This window comes from Chlorocebus sabaeus, chromosome 9, assembly GCF_047675955.1.
Source record: "Chlorocebus sabaeus isolate Y175 chromosome 9, mChlSab1.0.hap1, whole genome shotgun sequence".
Classification (NCBI taxonomy): Eukaryota; Metazoa; Chordata; class Mammalia; order Primates; family Cercopithecidae; genus Chlorocebus; species Chlorocebus sabaeus.
In genome coordinates this window covers 69,727,218-69,745,689 of record NC_132912.1, presented here as the reverse complement: position 1 = coordinate 69,745,689, position 18,472 = coordinate 69,727,218, and the positions used below count along the sequence as shown (strand labels likewise).

At 53.7% G+C, this 18,472-nt stretch overlaps 1 protein-coding gene across 4 annotated transcripts in view; it reads left to right on the top strand.

Moving 5' to 3' along the window:
- ADAMTS14 (ADAM metallopeptidase with thrombospondin type 1 motif 14) overlaps positions 1-18,472 on the top strand; it is an 87,278-nt gene that overhangs the window by 50,278 nt on the left and 18,528 nt on the right. For 3 of the 4 annotated variants that reach the window (XM_038009105.2, XM_038009104.2, XM_007963155.3), the window contains exons 5-14: positions 3,601-3,684; positions 4,418-4,574; positions 6,559-6,664; positions 8,187-8,330; positions 9,472-9,604; positions 10,980-11,093; positions 13,136-13,284; positions 15,233-15,408; positions 17,650-17,783; positions 18,167-18,290. In XM_038009105.2, the coding sequence (XP_037865033.2) occupies positions 3,601-3,684; positions 4,418-4,574; positions 6,559-6,664; positions 8,187-8,330; positions 9,472-9,604; positions 10,980-11,093; positions 13,136-13,284; positions 15,233-15,408; positions 17,650-17,783; positions 18,167-18,290 (1,321 nt within the window). The remainder of the gene's footprint in view (positions 1-3,600; positions 3,685-4,417; positions 4,575-6,558; positions 6,665-8,186; positions 8,331-9,471; positions 9,605-10,979; positions 11,094-13,135; positions 13,285-15,232; positions 15,409-17,649; positions 17,784-18,166; positions 18,291-18,472) is intronic. The other variant, XM_007963156.3, reaches the window with a different exon arrangement.

Genomic DNA, 18,472 nt, shown 5'->3' with positions numbered 1-18,472 from the left:
AGAGACTGAGATCACTGTCTGTCCCCAGGAAGGGAGCAGACATGATCAGTGAAACTTCCAGCAGGAGACTGAAGGCCAGCAGAGGACGTGGGTGGGAAGGCTGAACAGGGCTCCTGCCCCAGGGAACTTTCCAATGATGAAAAGCTCCCCGCTACTGGGCACATGTGAGCACTGGCTGGGAAGAAATTCCCTGTCAGATGGAGGGGGATGGCTTAGCCTGTTTGGGCTGCTGTAATGAAATATCCTAAGTGAGTAGCATAGAAACAATAGAAATTTATTTCTCACAGTTCTGGAGGCTGGGAAGTCCAAGATCAGGACACCAGCAGATTTGGTGACTGGTGAGAGCCCACCCACTTTCTGGTTCATAGATGGTGCCTTCTCACTGTGTCCTCACGTGGTAGAAGGAGTGAGGGGGTCTCTCAGGGGCTTCTTTTATAAGGACACTAATCCCATTCAGGAGGGCTCTGCCTTTATGACTTAATTACCCCCTAATGCCCTGTCTTCCAATACCATTCCCTTGGGAGTTGGATGTCAACATACGAATTTTGGGGCAACACCAACATTCAGACCAAAGCAGTTGACTTTAGTTACCTTGGTTGCCAGTGACCCTGGAGTTCTCTTGGTGGCTTCACGTGGCTCTTGCCTTCCTCTCCCCTCCTGCAAGTCTCTGCCCTTCTCCTTTTAAGGGCCCACAGCCTTCTTGGTCCAGGGATCATTCCAGCTCCTCCACTGAGACTTCCCTGAGCCCTCCTGCCCAGACACTGTTTCCCTTTTCTCCTGGAGCCGGGTGGTGGGGGTGGGGGGCTTGTGCTGCAGACCTCAGAACACCAGGCACCTGAAGCCCTTGGTTTCAAGTTGCTTCTTAGTGGTATCTCCAGATGGGCTGTCCCTTTCTGTTTACATAGCATTTGTATCTAGGCCAGTTACCAGGGAGTGGGAGGTGGCATCAGGGGCCCTCACCCCACCTTCTGCCAGTGTTGGACAGTTGAGCTGTGATTCTATCTCCTGCTCAGAGAGGCAGCAGCCCCCTGCCCAGTCCCGCTGTAAGGACCTCTCCATGTCCTGAGCTGGAGATGGCAGCTATTGGAGCAAGGGTCATTGGAGGCTTTGATGAGTGGGTTTGGCCTGTTGAGTGAGGTACAGAAATGAGTAATATGAAAGGATTCTGGCAGCAGTTCACATGGTCTGCCCTACAGGAGAAACACGTGGAGGAAGGCAGCAGCCCTGGGCATTTCCAGACGCCCAGAGGCCCAGCAGATGCCCCCGCTGAATGTCCCAGTGACTCCTTTCTTCTGCTCCCGGGATAACTGATGGGTTTACATATGTATACATGGGGCACAGATGGGGCTGTGCAGAGCATGCATTGCCTATGATCCTGTCCTTAGTCTGCTTATAGTGCACTCAGGGAGGTCTGCGACACAAACCCACCCCAGCACAGAAGGAAGGCCATGATCCAGTGTTGGAGGGGCTGGGAAGTAAGGATTACTTAAGGGTCACCGTACTGCAGATCCATGATCAGCTCAGCAATCAGCAAAGACTCCTTAGTTTAGAATTCCACCAGGGAGCCTATGTGTGTGTGTGACTGATTAAGTACCCCCCACTCCACCCTGAAGTCCCTCCTAGGATAAGTCTAGGGTATGTGGATTGAGGAGGACATTGTCTCTATGCATGGGAGCACTTTACTCCCACTGGGGAGGGGAAGAGGTTGGGAAGGAAGCCCTGCTGCTCGCTGGACTATCGTCATTTCTTGTGATGGGCATTGGCATTGTTCCTTGTGGTGGGGTGCTGGCAGGAAGCTGCTTTCCCATAGCGGCTGCTGGTCTTTGGTCTTGCTACTCAGTTGGATCCAGATATGGGTGCCAGGAAGGTCTGTGGCGGAAGCCTGACGCTGGCTGCTGTGAAGTCCGTCCATTCATGAACTGGGGCAGCTGCCAGTTCTGGGCACTGCGGAAAGTGGCTTGGGACTGGGGCTTGGTGATGCATGCGGCTTCTGCTGCCCACAGTTTGCCCACAAAGCATACGTCTCCTGATCCCCTCCTGGCTCACCCCCTGCCATGGGACTGTCACGCCTGTATGGTTGGAAGTGCTATTCCTCTTCTCCATGTGGTGGACAATGGTTGCTTTGTGGGTTGTAGGTTGATCACTTTGCTTGTGAATGGAAAGGAATTGATGGCTGAAGGGCATGGGGAGATGGAAGTAGTGAGAGCAAGACTATGCATGGAGCTCTGGTCCAGCTCCTAGGAAGCCATATGGGCAGGAGGCAGAGGCTGGGTTCCACTTCTGCCGGCATCGCATCCCTGACCGCGCTGGCGGCATCACATCCCTGACCGCGCCGGCGGCATTGCATCCCTGACTGCGCCGGTGGCATTGCATCCCTGACGGCGGCAGTGGCATTTTTTTGTAGAGACAGGGTCTCACTATATTGTCCAGGCTGGTTTCAAAGTCTTGGCCTCAAGTGATCCTCCTGCCTTGGCCTCCTAAAGCACTAGCATTACAGTCATGGGCCACTGCGCCTATGCCCAGTCGAGATTAAGCTTTTAAATGTATTGAATAATGTTCTATGAAACAAGCAACATAGAAACAGTATATTCAGTATGATTCCAATTTTGTAAAATAAGATGCATGCATGTACACACGTGGCAGGATACAGGTTAACTGTGGTTATTATATATCTGGATAATAGTAGTGTGGGTGATTTCATTTTCTTCTTTTTTTGTAGTTTTCAACTTTTATTTCTAGTAAGGTGTTTTGTATTCATAAACGAGGTTATTTAAAACAAAAAAGCTGGAGTGTCCAATGGGACCACTCGGGTGAGCTCCCTGTCCTTGGGGGTGGACAAGCAGACGCCGAGAGTCCACCTCATGGACGCTGTTCAGGAGCTTCCTGGCGGAGGAGTGCGAAGGGCTGGAGTCTTTGATGAGCTGTGCAGGACACTGCCCCACAGTCCCGGGCCTGTGAGAGAAAGGAATTGTCTAGAGCAGTGCTCCTCAAACTTGCCCGTGCCTGCCAGTCAGCTGGGGATCTTGTTCAATTGCAGATCCTTATTCAGGAGGCCTGGGGTGGGGCTCAAGGCTCTGCATTTCTCACAAGCTCCGAGGTGCTGCTGCTGCTCCAAGGCCCTGGAGTATGTCTCCTGGAGGAGTGTCCACTGCTGCCTCCCCAGGGCCAGGGCACTGCAGGGCAGACATTATGCCAGTGGCAACTGGAAAGGTACACAGGGATATTAGGGCGAGTGGCCTGGGGTTCCCTGAGCCAGGTGACGTGTCTGGAAGAGGCTCTCCAGACGTGGAAAGATGAGTCTTGGTCAGAGTTGCTGAGTTTGAGACCAGGTCCTCTACACTGTGGCTTTGTGGAAAGAGCTCAGGGTTGGGATTGCATGGTCGGGGATGTGAATCCCAGTTCTGCAGCTTGTTAGCAGCATGTCCTTGGGCAGGTCATTTTGCCCCCTCAGCCTGAGTTTCTTTATCTGTAAAGTAGGGATAAGTATCTTGCCTGATAAGGTCATGGTGGGGATACCGTATGTTAGGTATCCCAGTACCTGGCATGCAGTAGGCCTGTGATGAGTGTTTCCTTCCCTTAAACTGTATTTTCTTCTTGCAGGTAGATGAGATTTACCACGATGAGTCGCTGGGGGTTCATATAAATATTGCCCTCGTCCGCTTGATCATGGTTGGCTACCGACAGGTAAACCACCTTGTCAGCAGGCAGGGTCTGGGGGGAGAAGGGTTGTGGGGCCGGAGTGTTGGACCAGCGATGGCGTGGGCTGGAGGGACAAGCATCCAGGAAACTTTGTCTCCAGAATCAGAACCTGAGGCTATTAGAATTGTGGCTTCAGGGGTGAAGCTTTTGGAGGTGGTAAGCAGTGATTGATGGGTTCCTACAATCTGAGAAACTGATAATTCCACACCTTTATCGCCGGGAGATCCCTCTCCTTGGGGAAATTGGGGCTTACAGTGGGGTGGCCATCGAGACAAGTCATGTTCTAGTTGAGCCCTGGTGCCCTGCGCTCTGCAATCTTAGACCACCAGTCACTTATTATTAAATGGAGGTGGCAACCAAACTTTCCTGTAAGAGTTATTGTGAAGATTAAATAAAACAATGAACTCAAAGTATAGAGGAAATGCTCAGAACAGCAGCCGCCTTGCAGGTTAGTTGAAGGGATTGGAAATTGTGTGTGTGAAGTTCCCAGCAGAAATGCATCTCAGCATGGTTCTTGAACCATGGCACGTGAACGTCCCCAAAAGCAGGCAGGGCTGTGTGCCAGCAGCAGCTGAGCGGGGACAGCTGGTGATCTTGGGGTAGGTCCTGCAGTCCTCTGGGCCTTAGCATTCCCATCTGTAAGTGGGAGGAGAGAGGCCTGCTGTGTCCAGGGCTCTGACCCTCCATGTGGCTGTTGGTGCTCTCCCGGCCCCTGCAGTCCCTGAGCCTGATCGAACGCGGGAACCCCTCACGCAGCCTGGAGCAGGTGTGTCGCTGGGCACACTCCCAGCAGCGCCAGGACCCCGGCCACGCTGAGCATCATGACCACGTTGTCTTCCTCACCCGGCAGGACTTTGGGCCCTCAGGTATGCAAGGTACTGTATTTGCCATGGCCAGGTGTGTGCAGCTTGCAGGGCAGACAGAGGCTGGGCCTGGAGACAGATGAGCTGTCCCTGGGGTCCACCACATGGAGGTTTGAAGGGACAGGACCTGGACAGCCGGGGGCGAGCTTTGCAATGGTTTATTGGAGACCGTGGGAAGTACAGGGGTCCCTACTCTGGTCCCCTATATTTTGGTGGAGGCTGCAGGCAGCTGTGAGTGGTCAGGCCCTGGGTCCTGTGCTTAATGTCCCAGAGCCTGGCTACTGGAAGACCCTCCATAGGCTTCTAGATGCTTCTCCCCACACTGTGTCCTTCTGTCCTCATTGCAGACTGTGGGACACCTAGGATGGGCCTTGTGTAGGCTGCAGAACAGGAAGTCTGTGCTCTGCCTCCAGCTCCATGCCTTGCTAGCCCAGGGTCCAAGATCTCTTCATCTCCCTGGGTCCTCCCAATTGTGGAATGGGGAACATAATATTTGCCTTCCCGCATTCCAGGGCTGCTAAAGGCCCTGGGGGTGCATGACATGTGTGTGACAGAGTATTGACAACTGTAAGTACTCTGCAAACATGCAGCTTTGATACCCGTATGGGGAAACTGAGCCATGGGGTCGTGAAGCGACTTGCCCATGTGGTTTAGCAGACAGGAGGCAGATCTGGATCTCCAGGTTCCATGTTGAAGGCTCTCTATTTTTTTCTGCTTTAATGCTAGAAATTAGTTGGTCAGCCCTGCCTACCCAGAAGATTTCTTGTCTGAGTGACTGAAGCCCCAAATGTGGTTTTTACATACCACACACACACACACACACACTTACAGACATCCACACACATGTACAGGCCCATGTACACACAGACACATGCACACATGCAAATAGACATAAGCCGGTGTGTACATGTACAGATATACAAACACACATACACACAGACACACAGAGACACTGCATACATGTAGAGACACAAAGACACATGTACACATATGCACAGGCACTCACATGGACACAGACATGCACACACATGTATATATACACAGAGCATGTACTTATATCGCATGTAGAGCAAATCTCAGCTTTCCAGGACAACCGAGGCCCCAGAAACCTCATTCCCACTCAGCCTCTTGTTGTACTCCCCAAACCATGTCAAATAAGAGAACATTTCAGCCCCTCTAACATGGAGGGGGGATTGCAGGCCTAGGCAGGGACATGCCCTTTGTCATCATCCCCACCTTGGAGGCCCCTAAGACACAGGCTTCATGCATGGTAGTGCTTAGCCAGCCAGTGCCGGCCCCCCTGCACTGCCATGATTCCTGTGTGGCCTGCCTGCACCTTGGCCTGTGTCCTCCCCACCTCCGAAGAGTTGTCTCAGCTGTCCCTCACTGCCCTCCATCAGCTGTTCCTGGTCCGCCTCAACTCCTTCCAAACCATTCCCTTTCCCCTTCCTCCAGCTCCCTGCTGCAGCCTGTCTTGCTCCTTGAATTCTAGCCCTTCTGGCCCATGCCTCATCGCATGATCTCCCTGCTAAACCACAGCGCTTTAGCTGTGGCGGTGGGTGGGTAGGGGGTGTTGCAGGGTCAGGGGTAGGCTCGGATCTGAGTCCCCTGTTTTTCCCGTGGTACCTAACATAACACTACCCCCTAGTCCTGCATAGAAAGCGTTTCGAGCTTGTTTGCTGATTGACTGTGGGACTGGAGGGAGGCATTGTGGAAGTAGTGTGTTTGCAGGCCTGGGTGTTCTCTGGTTTAGAGGGGCGCTGACAAACCCTGGGAAGCCGCAGGCTGAGAGGGAAGCCATCAAGCCCTAGAATGTGAGGGTGGCTTGGCCCAGGTTTGTTCGGCTGCAGGTGGGACTTTGTGAGCATCCTTCTTCCTCCAGGAACGTCCCCGCTCCAAGCACTGACCAGAGGGCTGGGCTGGGCACAGACCTCAGCGTGTCCTGCCTCACCTGCCCTCCACCTCGCTATCCACCTTTTCTTTCTCTCTTTGGCAGGGTATGCACCCGTCACTGGCATGTGTCACCCCCTGAGGAGCTGTGCCCTCAACCATGAGGATGGCTTCTCCTCGGCCTTCGTGATAGCCCATGAGACCGGCCATGTGTAAGTGGCAGCAGCAGCGTGGGCAGGACTGGCAGCTGTGCCATGAGCTCCAGCGAGTTCTGTGGCTGTGGGAGACTTTGCCCAGCTTGGCCTGGTCCTGTGTCCTGGGAGGTGTCAGAGGAGCTGGCCTGCCACTGAGGCATGGCCTCCTGCAGTTGCCAGTAGAGGGAGGCCCTACCCTGAGTTGGGAGGATCCAAGGGGCGTGGGTAGCAATTTGGGCCTGCCTTGGGCCCAGCCTCCAAATCCCAGGGCCATAGGGGACCAGATGTGGCCCTGCCTTTGGGTGGATCAGTGGCAGTGTCCCTATCACATGCAGAGGCCTGCTCTCTCTGGGTGGTCTTGATCTCTGGCTTCCTTCTATCACATCCACATTTGAGGCCTTTCTAAGACTCCATCCAGCCCACCCTGATACTCAGCACTCACTGGAGTGCTGGCCTGAGCCCATTGTAAACAGGTGCACTTAGAGCTTAGGCAGTGGGCCAGGCAGAGGCTGGCTCGCCTGATCTTAGGGCTTTGGGTTTTGTTTAGATGTGTTGATTCATTCGATATTTCTTGAGCACCTACCATGCACCAGGCCCCATTCTAGGAATGAGGCTGCAGTAGAGGCCAGGACAGAGAAGCCCTCAAGAGGCTACATGCTGGGTGGACACAAATGAGCTACTGTTCAGTAGGTCATGCCATATCACAATGGCAGAACCAAGGAACACCATCAGCCCTGTCAGATTTTATCCCGGCTTTGCTCCTCCAGGCAGGTGGGACCTCCTCTCTACACTTGCAACATGGGGCTGACACCAGGGGAACCTCTGAGCCCCTCCTTGTGGAGACACAAGGTCAAGCATATAGGCCTGCATATCTACCTAGCAGTCAAAGCCAGATGCAGCCATCTGGGAATGTTTAAGAACTTAGAATTCTTGGGATTTGGCATTAATGACTAATTGTGAAGAGCAAACTTTTAAATGTAAACTGTTATTATAGTAGGTGCCTACCATGTGCAAAGCTCTGTGCCCAGCCTTGCAGCGTCTTGGAGAGGCTCAAGAGGCAGGCACCTACAGGGGCTCAAGAAATGAGGTTGAGTTGAGTTGAATGAAACCTGGTCTTTGCACTCGAAGGCCCTCGGTGGGAAGCCAGCGAATGACTGTGAGTTTTTAATGGTGGGATAGATGGCTCCTGCTGTGGAGGTGCGCCCACAGGTGAGACAGCTAGGACCAGTGGCCAGATGGGGCTTGATCTGGCCTTGGAAGCTGTAAGAACATAGGTGGAGCTCATGGAAGGGGTGGGTGTCTGGGAGTGGTGAGCAGCAGGAGCGAAGCCTTGGAGGGCAGGATGAGCCCAATCCCAGCGGGAGCAGCCTTGGAGAGAGGGTTGGTCCTCCCCACTGCATGGTTGGGAAACTGAGGCCAGGAAGAGCAATCTGAGCTCCGGGTCAGGCAGGGTCTCCTGCTGCTGATCTGCCTGCCTGCCTGCCTTCCTGGGGCAGAGCCCCTGGGATGTATCAGGACCCGTCTGTCTTCCCCATTCCAGGCTCGGCATGGAGCATGACGGTCAGGGGAATGGCTGCGCAGATGAGACCAGCTTGGGCAGCGTCATGGCGCCCCTGGTGCAGGCTGCCTTCCACCGCTTCCATTGGTCCCGCTGCAGCAAGCTGGAGCTCAGCCGCTACCTCCCGTAGGTCATTCCTGCCCTCAGAGCTGGGATAGGGGAGCATGCGATCTGCCACTCTGAGCAGACGTCACACGGCTGGCTGGTTTCCCTAAGTCTCCCCTGGCATGACCCTTCCGTGACTCATCTCGCCTCTCCGCCAAACCTGGCCTAAAACATGCCCCATTAGCATCGCAGGTGGGTTAGCCTAGTGTTTCGGAATGTGTTCAGGTGACCACTTACACAGAATTCTTATTAAAAATGCAGACCCCCTGGCTCATGGAAGATGGTAAGTTAGATTCTGCTGGGGTTGGGTCTAGGAATCAGGATTTATCAAGCATTGCAGGTGATACTTATGCATGCTGAAGGTTATGAGCCACTGGGCTGAGGCTGGGGCTCTAAACCCAGTGGCTCCTAACGACCCCTTTGAGCCCAGCTGGTTTCAGCCCTCAGAGCTGCCCGGGATCGACTTCTCAATGGATGAACAGTGCCACTGTGGCTTTCCCCCAGGCCCCAAAGAAATGGGCATGCTAAGGGGGGAGCTCCTCCTCTCCCCACTCCCATCCTTAGCCCCAGCAGCACACTCCCAATTCTGGCCTGGCTGGTCAGCTCCTGGGTCTTCAAGGATGTTCAGGTACAGAACAAGTGTTAGACTCAGGACCTCGAGGCCTGAGAGTGGGAGACCAAGTGGATTTGGATGGAGGCAGGTGGAGGCAGAAATGTGGCCACTAGCCCAGTGCAGGAGCTGGCCAGGGCAGCTCGCCCAGGGTCCATCCTGCACAGTAGGCTGGTTTTTCTCCTTTCAGTACAGAGTGAGTCCTCAAATTGTCCATGAATCAACTATTAGTCTTGGCCATAACATGTCCCTCTAAGGTGGGCAAAATGACCCCCTAATCCAGCTGCGAGCTGAGTATCTAATCCCAGTCTGGGTACCCTTGCCTTTGGCTGCAAATGGAGCCCTTCCAGACATCGTCACTGGTGGGAGTGAGGTCCTGAGTGAGGGGGCTGCTCAGGGCAGCCCGTCCTCCCTGGAAGAGACAGCGCTGGGCACGGGATAGCGGGTGCAGATTCCTGCAGGCCTTGCTCATGAAAACCCCAGCCCCTGGGAAGGGAAAGCCTGGGACTTCCTGCTGTCAGCCTGGCTCACCTTCCTTGTTTCCACTGGCAGCTCCTATGACTGCCTCCTCGATGACCCCTTTGATCCTGCCTGGCCCCAGCCCCCAGAGCTGCCTGGGATCGACTACTCAATGGATGAGCAGTGCCGCTTTGACTTTGGCAGTGGATACCAGACCTGCTTGGCAGTAAGTAGCCGTCTGGCCTCTGCCAGGCAGTGGGGGCCAGGGCAGTGTCCTTCTGTGGCCCAGGCTGATCATTCATAAAGCACCTTCTGCCCAGCTGGCCAGTGGGCCTGGTGATGGGCCCACAGACACAGTGCCAGGCACCATGCATGGATGCAGAGTGAACACCTGTGGGGGCAGGTGGGCGCAGTGGCTTGGGAATGCATTCGCCCTGGGAAAGATGGAAACAGCACAGCAGAGAGGGTGGGCCCCTGATGGGATCCTGGCTGGGCTCATTCCCTGCAAGGAAGCCCAGGTTTCAGATAAGGTGTTGGGCTTCTGGCCTGGTGGAGCAGCAGGTCCCACACCCTCAGGCGATGTGCCAGGTCTTTCAGTCTGACTCCCCACCTGCTGCACCTGCACACCACCTCTCTCCAGAGCGTCAGTTCCACACGCCTGCTGCCTGTGCCTGAGGACATGGATATAAGGGAGCATAACTTTGTCCCTACCCTGCAGGATGGGGTAGGGGGAGAGCACTGAGCCTGAGATCAGCTAGAGTGCCCCAGGAGAGAACCCAACAGCTGCCACCCAGGGCCCAGGCTGAGCTGTCAGAGAATGGGCCATCTCAGGGGTAGGGGGCTTTCTGAAGGGGGCAGGCCTTGGGGACCCGAGTGTTTCATACTACCCGTCTGGGGAATGCAGCCCTCTTTTCACCTCCTCGGAATGGGGAGCGACCCCAACCACGTGTGGACAGCTTCCCCACTGTCTGGGACACGTGGCGTGACCAAGCGCCTGAGTTGTGGGCAGAGGACCAGGATACGGGATTTCAGGGCCCAAATGCTGTACTTGTAGGATGCTTGTCTGGCTGACAGGGGATGATAAGAGGGAATATTAAGGAAACTATGGCTTTTCTGGACAATCTGAAACATAAAGTCATCAACCTCTGGCACGGCTGGGTGTCCAAGTTACAGGGATGTGGAGTCCCAGCCTCATCGGAGTACTGGAGGGTCTGGGTTGGAAAGCAGCAGTCCCCTCATGTGCACAGGACTCAGGGCAGGGGCACTGTGAACCCAGACCTCCCCAGAGCCTCACACCCTAGTCCCACCTCAGTGACAAATGGCCTCTGTAAAGCGGGGGAGGGAGGCCTTGGAGAGAGAACGGCGAGAGCATGGGCCATGGCTGGGCTGTTTCTCAGTGCCCTGGGGGAAGGAGGGGTCCCTGGAGGCTGCTGGCACTTGGAATACAGTTGAACCTGAAGCAGGTGAGGGGCTCTGGCTGCCTCCCCCGCAGTACCCTGGGTGCCTGCACCCATCACACCCTCTTTTCTCTCCATCACTGCCCTTTGCTCCTTGGACAACGAGCCAGTCCAGCCTGGTGACCCCATTCCCTTGCCGTGCAGTTCAGGACCTTTGAGCCCTGCAAGCAGCTGTGGTGCAGCCACCCTGACAACCCGTACTTCTGCAAGACCAAGAAGGGGCCCCCGCTGGATGGGACGGAGTGTGCACCTGGCAAGGTACCTGTGGGCTGTGCAGCAGGAGTGGCCTTCCTGGGGTGCAGGGCATCCATCACTGGCATGGGGCAGATCCCAGGGGGAACCCTGAACCCTCCCTCCAAGTGCTTATATGAGTTAGGGGTGGTGCTAAAGGACAGTAGTGAGCCCAGTGTGTGGGTACATATACGTGGTGTCTTCCCACAAACTCATACCCTTTCTTCTCTCCCAGTCCACTGTCCTTTGCCTCTGTAATTGGCTGAGGGTAGCATGATCTTCTAGCCCATCTGACAGGAAGGCTTACTTCCTTTTTACAAATGAGAAGAATGAGGTCCAGGCAGGTTAATTAAGGAACTTGTTGGGGTTCCACAGCGAGTGATTAGAAGAGAAGGGATGCAGGGGAGTCTCTGTGTGTCCTGCCTACTCCCCCACCCCCATGCTGTTGAGCATGAGACACACGTGTTCTCCCCACACCAACCTTCATGAGTGTCCTGTGTTTGCTCCCTCATGTATGTGTGGGTGCCAGGACTTCATTTGCCCGGGGGGACCCCGTGGCTGGGTCTGAAACCCAGCTCTGCTCTGCTGCCGGCCCTGCCGTTGATCACTGTGGTGACCTTGGGCCATTCATTGAAGTTTTCTGACTCACCAACACCTGACAACCTCAGAGTTGTTCTGAGGTTACTGACTCATGTCAAGGCAAGTGAGGGAGGGGGAAGGAGCCAAGTACAGGAGAGGTGGTTCCCCATCATCAGCAGGAGCCCAGCACTGGGGCCACCCCACCATCCTGCCCCCTGCCTCCTGCCCTAGCCAGGCTCCCCCTATTCACACCTGTCCTGCTGAGTGACTCTGGGGCTTGTCTCATCACAGGTGGATGGAGCTTCCCCTGGCCTGGCGGGTCCTTGAGGGGTTATAGCTGTTCCAGGTCTTTCCACTTCTCAAGTTTTCCCAGGTGTTTTCGAAGTTCCAGACCCTCCCCAGCTACAGTTTCACAGGACAGTTCATCAGTGGTTCTCAGTCTGGGCTGCATATTGGAATCATCCTGGGAGCTTTAAAACCCCTCCCATAGAACAAAGAGTGACTGCAGATGGGCACAGAGGATATTTTTGGAGTGATAAGAATATTCTCAAATTGGATTGTGGTGACGACCAGGCAACTTTGCGAATTTATGAAAGGCCGTTGCATTGCACACTTGAAATGAGTGAATTCTATAGTATGCAAATTACACCTCATTATAGTGCCTCCAAAAGTTCCTACCCCTAGTGATTCTGACTCAGTTGATCTGGGGTGAAGATCAGGCATCTGAAGTTGTAAAATCTCCCCCAGGTGATTCCAAAGTTGAGAACCACTGAGTTCATCTCTTGGGAGATGAACTTTGCCCAGAGAGCTTTGAGCGTTTTTTTTCATGCTACCCTACAGGAAAAGGGAAGGGAGTTGCCTCTAGTTGAGCCCTCCTTTATTACCTGGCCCTGTGCTAAGGCCTGTAGAGATATTAGAACAGTCCCACTTAACAGGTGGGTAAACTGAGGCTCAGCAAGCTAAAGTAGCCACACATAGCTAGTATTGCTGAGCTGGGATTCAAACCCAGGAATCCTTCACGCATACCCTCCTTCCACTGCATGCACAGACCTTCCCACATGGCTGGCCTGCCTCCCAGAAGCACATCTTGTGATCCCTGGAAGGTAATTTTGAGATACAGAGCCAAGATCAACTCTAGCTAGTGTGGGAAGATCGTGTCATCTCTCCTCTATCAGCCTTTTATTACTCCCGGGAGTGCAAATAATTGCACATTTATTAATGTTCATCATAAGACCTGTCATTTCTGGAGGGCTTTGTATACCAAGTATGACCTCATCAGATGCTATGAGCAGGTACAGTTACCCACGTTGTCCAGCTGAGGAACAGGCTCAGAAAGGCAAGCCCTTTGTCTAAGGCTGCTCAGCTCATGCTAAGGTGGGATTCTGCCTGAACCCAGGCTCATGCTCTTGCTATCCCTTTTTCTGGCTCCCTGTGTGGGCTCAGCAGCAGCAGCAGCCCAGGGTGATCTCATGCACTCTGCTCTGCCCCAGTGGTGCTTCAAAGGTCACTGCATCTGGAAGTCGCCTGAGCAGACATACGGCCAGGATGGAGGCTGGAGCTCCTGGACCAAGTTTGGGTCATGTTCGCGGTCATGTGGGGGCGGGGTGCGATCCCGCAGCCGGAGCTGCAACAACCCTCCGTGAGTGTGCTTGGCAAGGGTGGGGAGGGCAGGGGCTTGAAGGGGAAGGCACTGGGGAGACAGTGCAGGAGAGAAGGGCCCCTGTGGGTGGTTGTGTATGCTCGTGCATGAGGACACAAAATTGCTGGTAGAGGCAGATCACTCCTACCTGCATCCACTAAGGACTCTCAGGTCTGCCTTCTGTGCGTTTGTCTGAACCAGTGGTTCTCAAGCTCATGTGCAGAAGATTCCCCAGAGTCTGGGTGGCCCTACTTCTTCATGTATGTAACAAGTCCTCTGATGACCCCGATCCTCTGGCTAAACTTTGAGAAACACTGATCTAAGCTCTTTGTTGGAAGAATCAATTCTCTAACTTTGTTTTCTACCACATGGAGAAAATCATCCTTTAATTTTTCTTAACTTACCTCTTTCTAACATCAAAGGTCCTTCCTCTCCTCCCCACTCCTGAGTTTTACCATTCTGGGGGAGATGTCCATTCTCCCTTCTCATCCCCTCTATGGGGATCTTCTCCCCTACACCATGGTTCTGGGACATCTGAGCCCTAGTTCTCCATCTCCATCTCCAAGCTGAAGCAGCCTTTTTAGAACAGCACCACGAGAGATGGGGACTGGCCAAGGCCGGCTGCGTGGGTCGGTTGGCTCTCGGAATGCAGGGATTCCAAACCCCCACAACGACGAGGCTTGGCCTGACCCCTCACAGCACTGAGAGGTATGATGAAGACTGTGGAATCGCAGCATTGTAGGGTCACAGTGGCTCTGGTGTCCTCAGGAGTGGTCATTCATACTCTGTTATTTATCTCTAGGGATGGGAAACTTACTGCCTATTGAAGCAGCCGTTTCTTTGTTTTAGATGATATAGCCATATAGTTAATGTAGACGGCCGTATTGACCTTCTACACACATGAACCAAAATGGACTGCCTTGTAACTTTCCTCTTTCGGAAATACAAAGACTGTGGTTATAGTAAATCACCTTGCAGGCATGACCGACAATTATCCCTCAGTATAATTGGTATCAAAGCTACCATTTATTGAGCTCCTCTGTAATAACTATTTTTATTTTATGAGGCTTAAATGAAATAATATGTGTGCTCTCAGCATCATGCTCACACAATTAAATGCTTAATAGAAGACAGCTGCTGTTATAATATCATTATTATAGTATGTCAAGCATTTTGTGCTAGGTGGGATGCTAAGCACTTAGGTACAAAAATCTGTGTAGTTCTCCCACATGTCTATGAGTAGGGTACTGTTAACCCCAGCACTTGGACACTTTGTATCAAGTCTTACCCAATCCTCTTGACTTAATGGAGAAGAGAGCATAGATGATTATAAAATACCTTTTCTTACTATTCTTCACAGACACACCAGAAGGTATGTAAAATAAGAGGGATTATTATTTTCCCCCTGTTTTCAAGGGGAAATTAAGCCACAGCAAGGCTAAGTGGCCTGGCCAAGGTTGCACGGTCAGGACTTGGAAGCCAGCTCGTCTGGTTCCAAATCCAAGTTTCTTTTACCACTCCTTAGTTTATGATGATGTTAAGTGGAAGTGGATGCAAATGGGAGTGGCCGAGTTGTTTATGGGGGCCTGCTCTATGCCAGGACCTGCAAAACAGTTGAAGGCACCCACAAAGGCGAATAAGACGGATTTCTCTTCCAGCCCAGCTGGAGAGGGTTAGTCAGTCCCTGTGTCAGTCTGTACGTCTGTCCATCACACTCACCGTGGAATAGGTGGTGTATGTCAGAAGGGTAAAGCAGGGAGGAAGAGGGACCTGGAAGGCTGAGTTCCGTAGCCCCCACCCTGGGAGCCATTCTCTGGTTTATGTCAGTGGAGGGACCTTGTCATGCTATTGTGAATGGCTGAGCTGCTCCTGGTGGCCATATGGGAAGCCTGGCCCTCCCCAGCCTTCCCAGCCAGCAAGGTCACCCATTTCTCTGTGCCTGTCCCAGCCCAGCCTATGGAGGCCGCCCGTGCTTAGGGCCCATGTTCGAGTACCAGGTCTGCAACAGCGAGGAGTGCCCTGGGCCCTACGAGGACTTCCGGGCGCAGCAGTGTGCCAAGCGCAATTCCTACTACGTGCACCAGAACGCCAAGCACAGCTGGGTGCCCTATGAGCCTGACGACGGTAAGCGGGCCCCACCCCCCTCCCACCCCATGTCCTTGGGCATCTTCGGGGGCTGTGTGTGCCCAGGCAGGGCCTCCCACCCCCGCACCCACCAGTGAAGGTGGAGGGACAGTGGGGGTACCAAAAGGGAGACTGCTGTCAGCAGGCTCGCCATATACCCTTGTGTAGGCCTGTTCTTGGCATACTTCTGGGGTCATCATCCCCATCAAGGCCATCCCTGATTTGTGTACTTATGATGACAGTTTTCTGGCAGATGCAAGGAAAGTGTCTTGAGGAAAGGACACTTCACACACAGGTGTTGCCATGGCCGGTAGCAGTGTTGGCTGTTAGGGTTGCCTGCCTTTTGTCTTCTGTCCTTATCTGCAGGGAGAAGAATCACACAGGTGCAGGCACCCTTCCCTTTGCATGACCAGTGTCCTGAGGAGCTCAGTCCTATTACATGCTGTGTTTTTAGGTTTTACTGATTGGGCTGTGGTTTCAGCAGAGTCAATGAGATGATTTTGGAAGGCAGGCAGTTGGATCTGGTGGGATCTTCATACTGACTCTCTAGGCTGCCCTGGGACATACACAGGACTTCTGGATTCATGTAAAGAGTCTGAATTTGGGGACCATAGTGGTGCCAGTTCCCGTCTGTTTTTGAGTGTTTCCAGTGATGGTTCCATAGCGGCAGAGCATCCAGGGAAGCGTTGGGATTTGTGGCAAGTCAGAGCCTCAACTGGAAGGACCCTCAGTGATCCCCTCATTCCAGCTTTCCCCTGCTAGCCTCTCTGTGGGTCCTGCATGGACAGATGCTCATTCTCCATCACACAACCCTTGACCCAGACAGCTCCCATCAGGACGGGCTTCCCTCCCCAGAGCCCAGGCTCCATCCCGGAACCTTCAGCTCTGCAGCTCTGGTCTAGAATGACAGACTTTTCAGGTTGGAAGGGACCTCAGAGGCCTGTCGTTGCCAGATTCTTCCAGAGCATCCCTGAAGGGGGTGTCTTCTCTCTGCTTGGATTCCTCCCACTCTGGGGAGCTCCCCACTCCCTTGGCACTGTTTGCTGGCTTCCGTTGCTGCCCAGATTGCTGCCTGCCTGGGTCAGGATCCTGCCTGTGCTGGACTGGAGCACCCTGGGACCTGGGTCCCTCCAGGAATCTGGTTCCTGTGCATGAAATCCAAGGTGGTCTTGGAGGTTGTGGCTCCAGACTTGAGCCCTTCCTGCTGAAGACAAGGAGTCACCAGCTGTCCTGGGAGCCCAGGGACCAGAGCAGAGCCCAGCAGGTTCCTTAGTAATTGGCTGAGGGAAGCTTGGTTTGAAAGCCTTCCAGATCCGTTCAGAAACCAAACCAGCAACCACAATGCTGGGGAGAGGAGGGACTGGGAGGCCCGTGGGGCAGCTGGACTTCGAGTTTTTCCCAGGACTGTTAGACGAATTCCAGGAAGTTAGCTAAGCCTCCAACCTCCTTTTTTCTAAGAAGTACAGTAAGTGTTTATATTCTCTGGAACCTCCTTTTTAGGACATCTATAAACCACATAAAGAGGGAAACATTTAATTGTTAGGACCAGAAAGGACTCTCTTTCTCCCTGACTGTTGCTCCATTTTGCAAACCCAGATACAGACCCTTTTTCTGCCTTACTTTCACGCAGCCTTCTAATGTTTACAAACATGTTAAGACACATGTCATACATGTGCACAGTGAAGTTTTTTAAGGGTCAGAGCAGGACTCAAGTCAGACTCCTTGGGTTACAATCCAGGCTGAACCACTTACCATGTGGCTGTGTGGACTTGAGCAAGTTCCTTAACCTCTCTGGTCCTCAGTTTCCTCCTCTGTAATGCTAGCACCTACCTCATTGAGGTATTGAGAGGGTTAAATGAGTTAATTCATGAAAAGCCATTAAAGCTGTATTTTAAGGGCATATGAAGGTTTTAGAAATATCTAGTATATAGTAAGCGTTCACTAAGTGTTGGCTTATTATTACTTTATCACTCGATTTTTCTCAATAAGCTGATGTGGCATTTTACTGATTAGGGATAATAAAAATAGGGAACAAAGGCTGGGAGAGGTCGGAGCATTTACCCAAGGTCACATGGCTGATAAGTGACACAGCAGGGATTTTCAGCCCCAGCACCACACTCAGTGCTCCCCCAACTGCCCAGAGCTGGCCCCGGAGCTTTCTGGCTGGACCACGCACTGATCTGTCCTGGGCCACTTTCTCTGAGCCCAGCTGGGGACTCAGCACAGTCCCTCTGCCTACAGATACCCAGAAGTGTGAGCTGATCTGCCGGTCGGCGGACACGGGGGACGTGGTGTTCATGAACCAGGTGGTTCATGATGGGACACGCTGCAGCTACCGGGACCCATACAGCGTCTGTGCGCGTGGCGAGTGTGTGGTGGGTGCACCCCGGGCCACCTCGACTACCGGCAGAGGGAGACTGGAGGGCTGCACTGCAACTCCTCCTGCCTGGGAAGATGAGCATTGCCTCACCGGCCCACTCACAACACCCTGTTGGTCCTCAGCATAGCCCTGGGGTGCTGGAAGGGGCTAATTATTGCTCAGCCCCATTGGAGGGGAGAGGAGATGGCAAGAATCCTCATCATGCGGGGTTTAGACCTCACCCAGGTCCCACGGTGAATTTGTGCCAGAATCCTGTCCAGGGACACCTCCCAGGCCAGAGGTCCTCTCCTGACCAGGGCCTGGGGATGGGAATGGGAGCCCCGGGGTGGCGGTGGGGGCAGGGGAGCCTCCTCCCACTGACCTCACCTCTGGCCTCAGCCTGTCGGCTGTGACAAGGAGGTGGGGTCCATGAAGGCGGATGACAAGTGTGGAGTCTGCGGGGGTGACAACTCCCACTGCAGGACTGTGAAGGGGACGCTGGGCAAGGCCTCCAAGCAGGCAGGTGAGTCGGGCTGGGGCTGGGGGGCTGATGAGGACTGACTGGAGTTCTTGCCATCCCTCGGGGGCCCCCCCCTCCTTAAACTGTGCCACAGTCTGGGGTGGGGAGAAGGAGCCCTTAGGCCCATCTCTAGGCCTTCCTGGGCTGCCCAGGCTGGTGAGCCAGGTGCTGCAGCCAATCACCTC